This window comes from Mercenaria mercenaria, chromosome 15 (assembly GCF_021730395.1).
Source record: "Mercenaria mercenaria strain notata chromosome 15, MADL_Memer_1, whole genome shotgun sequence".
Classification (NCBI taxonomy): Eukaryota; Metazoa; Mollusca; class Bivalvia; order Venerida; family Veneridae; genus Mercenaria; species Mercenaria mercenaria.
Window position 1 is genome coordinate 45,309,373 of NC_069375.1, and position 6,000 is coordinate 45,315,372.

Consider the following 6,000-nt stretch of genomic DNA (forward strand, 5'->3'; position numbering starts at 1 on the left):
TTTTTACCTTAAGATACGGCATTACTTAAGGTATCTCGTATTTTACGAGAAGATTGAGTTAATCAAAAAAATCCCTACGAGCAAGAAAATGTGACGTTACGACCACCTTAGGACTTAAGGATGTACGAGCGTTTTTTTTTCCAGGATATCCGCCATTTTGAAAAATGTTTCTTCGAATATTGCTTTCTAATAAAAGTTTTGCCAAAAATTAATGCTAAATAATTAAAATATGACTTATAATGTACCATTTAACCAAATAGTTTCTACTTTTTGCGGGAAAAAAAATGTTCACCCTTATTTTTGGCTGGCATTTGCCAAAAATTGACGTAAGATTTACAATGGGGTAGGGGTAGGTAATTTCAAATATCTATTAAAGTAGATCAGGTTTGGTTTTGATATTTTCCTTGCTGATACATATAATGATAAGCTATCATTGAAATAAAAGTTTTCAAGATAGCACTTTATATTATCTAGAAAATATAAATTAAATCAAAAAGAGCAAAAACTATCAAAATTGACCAGTTTTTAACTATGTTTTCTTAATAAATCTCTTAGATGCACGGTGACCCCAACTTTTTTTCTTTCCATTTTGAAGCATGTTTGTGTGTCATTAAAGCTGCAAAATATTTTGAAAATCTTTACGTCAGAATTTTTTTTATAGATCTAAATACGTTTTTTCCATTGAAAATAAAGTGGGTGGGGTAATTATGTCAACATGTAAAAATGAAAGAGATTTGTTAGTGACATTTATGCTTATATAATACTGACATCACCTTGTATTCACATTAACCTGTAAGACCTGAAATCCTTATAATATTAAGTGGGATATTATATGTTTTATAAAGTGCCACCATTTTTTCAATTTTACAAAATTTCAGAAATGCTTAAACAGTGGGTGAAGAAAATGCCCTATAAAATTAAAACAAGTTCGGTGACCTGTGTTTTTTCTTCTCTTGTTTGTCTTTGAAACTAATGTTCTTCAAGCTCACAGAGTATGAAAAAATTCTTAACGTTAGAACAAATTCCCTCGTACATCCTTAAGGGACCTTTGAGTTAGTCACCCCTGGACAATCTAATAAGCTTGTCGAAGTTAACTGGCAACGATACACATGTATGTGTTAAAATCGATTTCTGATTGGATCATAGATAAGTTTGATTGATAGGTGGCAACTGGTCAATTACATTTATTTACATTACGAAACACTCCATAATAATAACCTGGAATACTCAGTGACGGATCACTGCACAGTGACCAATGTATCATTCTTGTTTTTCATTCTCGTTTTTGCTGTAGGGGATAGTAGGACATTTTTGAAAATTTATACAGCACAGAAGTAAGTACAAAAATAAATTTTGTTTGAAAAATATTAGTAGTGTTAAAAATATACGATAGTAAGGACATACCAGGCTTTTTAAACGATAGGTACAATATCAAACGGAATAATTATTTTAATGTCAATAAGCATATAAAGGTAGATGTTGTCACATATGATAACAAAACGTTATTTAAAGTTTCGTTGCAACTTGCAATTGTTTAAGGCAAGGGCAGAATTTAAAATTCGTCTTCAGCAAATGCTAAGCAATTTTATTCTTGAAATTTCATACGCTTGCCAATGACCACCATGTCCAAGAAATAATAAGTTCCCAAACGTGGTTAATCGTAGAATAACCCGAGTTTTGAGTTCTTATGCGTAAGAATATATCACGAAATTGTTTCGCATAAGAACTACGATAAATCACACTTGGGAACTTATTATTTCGATTCCAACACGACATACTAGTATCAACAGTGTAAGAAAAAAGGTAACTACGCACCTGGATCGGATGACGTCATTGCACGCGAGTAGTTTATTGCAGAATAACCTGAGATAGATTTTGCTCTACATGTATGTAGGTTATTTGGTGGTCATGTGAGAATTCACCATTATTTACACTGAAACTTTGTAAAACGTGTTGGAAATTGTTTGAGTCAAGTTAAAAGATATCACTTACTTTGATGTTATAAAATATAACGAACTATTTCATAGTTTCATATTCGATGTATGTCCCGCGATGAGAAAGAAATATTAAACATCAAGAAATAGTTTGTGTGTTTTAAAATCTACTTCTACTCTAAACGGGTAAAGGTATATGCAAGTTTAAGTTAAGATATTATACATTAATGTAATGTTATGTGAATCAGTAAATAACTGTTTTGATGTTGCGTATTATATTGACACGGGTTTACATTTTTTTTTTGAAAAAAAAAGGATTAAACAATATACTTATTTTGCACTAATTTAGGTATGTATGCAAACAAATATTGATCATATATTTTAATTGCCGTGTTTATATTCTATGTTTGTTACGACCATAAGAAACTAATATGCCAGTGGATACTTTAAATTGAAGTAAATTCACTGATATATTTTGTGGAGGGTTGATCTCAAACAAGTAGATTTACATTCGTTTTAGCGTAATGAGTTGCAGAAATTGAGATTCATTTTTGCCTTTTACTGAGATACACAAACTATTCAAAGTTTCTCCAATCAAAAACGACTATTTGATTTAGAAGTTAATTGTGCTCATATCTATATCTGTGTAGTTATTATAGAATCTTTTTTATGGACACATTTGGGACAGGACAATAGAGCTAGTCTATTCCTATTAACTTATTATATTATATTATATTATATTATATTATATTATATTATATTATATTATATTAAGTGTTTCAAAAGTCAGAGGCATATTTTTCGATGCTATATACTTTTAGTTCCATTGAAATACTCCCGCTGTATTTTCAATTTACAGTCGCTGACCATTACTGTATTCTTATAAGAAGCAATGCTAATATTTTCCCAAACTCTAACGGTTTGATGAATTCGGTGATCAAAGATATAGCTGTGGTAATGTGAGTGTGTGCAAAGAGTATTTTTTTTATTGGATTTAACGTCAAACCGACACAAATATAGGTCATATGGCGACTATCCAATATTTGATCGTGGAGTGAGGCCCCAGATGCTCCTACGTGCATTATTTCATCACGGGCGGGCACCTGGGAAGAACAACCGACCTTCCCTAATCCAACTGGATGATTCATCAGCCCCGAGCGAGGCTCGAACTCACATCGGTGATGGCCAAGTGATTCGAAGTCAACGACCTTAACCACTCGACCACGGAGGCCCGTATGCAGAGTAGCTTAACTGTTTTCACTTTTTCAGGTACTGATATCAGAAAGGTGAAATGTCAATGTCAAGATCTGTTGTTGCTGGGCTTGTTGTCCTCGCACTGTTGTTAGTCGGCTGTGTGATTGCGATTGTTGTTTTAGCAGGTAAAACTTGCAAGCCTAGTCAAATTTTATTCAAGCCATTCGATAATTATACGTATATAATATTAATATAGTTAAAGCATTAAGTGATAAATAGAACTTGCATAATCATTAAGTCTTGGACTATTAAACTGAGATTTGAGTCCAAACACAAATTTCTAACATCTGATTGGCTGATCCTAAGCTAAATTTTAAAATTGACCAATAACATACCATGAATTCCCAGTCCCATATTACCACTTTATATTTCTTGCAGTAGTGGTCGCTGATAAACGTACTATGGCACGTTTATATCTGCATGTAGTTCACGTGTGGCTAGCAGTGTGTAACATTATCCCTTTCGCATTAACCGTTAATATCTATTTATTTTTAACCATCGGTATTCAGGAAATTACTACCATGACTATAAATAGATTAAAATGAAACATAGTGAATTCAGCTTATTTCTAGTTTTAGTACCAATTGCAAAGTAACTCAGAGGTAAAGCATACTGTCCATGTTAAACAATTTTTTTGCCGTGTGGGTCCGAAACTCAGCATCGACATTTAATTTTTATTTCATTTTTACACAAAATAGTTTAGATTCCTTTATGTGCTCTGTGACAACACGACAGAGAAATATTTAAAGCCGATATGCAGATGAGAAAATTTAGCATCATATCAAAGATGATATTAATTACATGCATGCACTTAAGCGAATAATGAACATAATATTATGTTATATAAGATGCAAATACCAACCATCAAAGAAAGAAACGAAAATGTCATTTCCGTGATTCCATATAGCGTTATTTATCTTATGTATGTGTTAGCCAGAAGAATTGCAGAATATGTAATCTATGACTTGTGCATGTGACTTGATAAAGGCCTTGGGCCAAAACGTTGTCGCAAAGAGTGATAATAAAAGATATGTCATATTATCAATTATCATAAAATGGACTCGTCCTCGCGTTGCGGCGGGAATCACTTTATCATTGGGAATTAGTTCTTGAAATGTAACAATGTCAGTGTTAAGTACAAGAAAAAATTTAATATAAATAATTACATCTGATAAGGTGATGTTATTTTATATATACTGCTTCTGTTTAAAGACTATGTAGAGATGGTACCTGAGGCTTCTTATTCAACGACAACAACAACAAATCAAGCGCAAAATTGAAGTGCATATCGCTTGTCTCACTCTAGCAACATTTTAACATAGCACCGTGCAGTAAATACGGGAACTTTTGACAGCGATTCGGCTTCGTTGTTTTGGTGGATTAGCTAAAGAAAGGTGATTGTCATTTCTTTTTAACTAACACAACCATTTTATTTATACTAAAGAACGTCTGCATTATATAAACAGAAGTTTCTGTAACGGCAGATTCCGCAATGTAAATGCGATTCCGCAAGCCTCGGTCAATATGCAAATTAGGTCGTTTGTAAACACAAGGTGCATGTCATAAAAAGTGAAATAACTTCTTTCGGCACAGTTTTTGGTATGGTTTTGGTGCGACCGTCAGAATATACATTTTTATATCGTTCTGTTTTTAACTCATACACTTTGAGGTCTTGATTATTCTTGGCAAACGAACTTTGTAAAATGTTGAGGGATTCGATATCGTCTATTCATATTTTTTCTCTCACGAATAATGTTTTCTTTCCTATGATCATATCAAACCAGTAAATTATCGGCAGTAATAAATAAATATGATTGTCTTTGAATTGGTTCGTTTGAAAATGAAAGATAATGCTCAACTTTTTTGTTTGAATGATTATTCATAGATCTTAAAGTAAACTATAATTTTGGTAAACACTTCCGAATCTATGCATACTTTGTTCAGATAACTAAATAACCCTAGATGAGTTATCTTCCACTGGCTTCACTTTTCCAAGTAGGATCAAATTTTTCATATTAAATACTGCCTTTCAGCATGAAAAAATGAAGTATGAAAGTTAAACCATTATATTATTGAGGTACACGGGTACAACGTTTTCAACAGAAAGTAATATCAGATGCAATTTGAGGTACCATCTCTAGACTATGGTATTGCTATAACATTTATGTACACAAAATGGCAACCAAAAGAAAGACTGTACTCTCACTAATTAATAATAAACTTAATAACTTAATTTAAGAACAATACATAAAGCCGTGTTGAACCGTAATTTTCACACATACGAATTCGTCACAAGTGTTAAAAATTCGTTCGAATTCCTCACACATGGAGTGACAAATACGTGCGAATATGTAACACATTTGTGTAGTTCTGTACCTATACCCCTTCAAAGCAGAAACGTATAGATCACAAGTCAAGAAAAGAAGAAAGACATGTGTAAAATATTGTTCATAATTGGTTCCCGAACATCCCGAATGGCTGCCGATGGTTTGGCAAAGATCCCGACGCCGTCCCGAATTAAACAGTCGGCGGCCAAATTTTAAAACTGTTTTTAAAAAGTTTGTTCGATACTGACTTGGCCCTGAAGTGCCAGAAGGATTTCCAGAAGGACACGGAAGGGTTCCAGAACATCGCGAAGACATGCCGAAACATCCCGACTTTGCAAATTCCGCCTTCGAGAACCCTTCGGGGGCCTAGTGGACGGCCGGTCTAACATGAAAACATGTCGCGTGTAAGACCCAGGTCCGTAATCAACGAAAAGGTGACTTTGTCATTCATGATGGGATTTTAAAATGACTTAAAAATAAATACT

At 33.3% G+C, this 6,000-nt stretch overlaps 1 protein-coding gene across 1 annotated transcript in view; it reads left to right on the forward strand.

Annotated features, from left to right (window-relative positions):
• Positions 1-4,468, forward strand: part of LOC128548771 (uncharacterized protein DDB_G0271670-like) — a 32,921-nt gene extending 28,453 nt beyond the window's left edge. The window contains exon 8 of the mRNA XM_053524221.1: positions 4,401-4,468. Within this exon, the coding sequence (XP_053380196.1) occupies positions 4,401-4,468 (68 nt within the window). The remainder of the gene's footprint in view (positions 1-4,400) is intronic.
• The last annotated feature ends 1,532 nt before the right edge of the window (positions 4,469-6,000 follow it).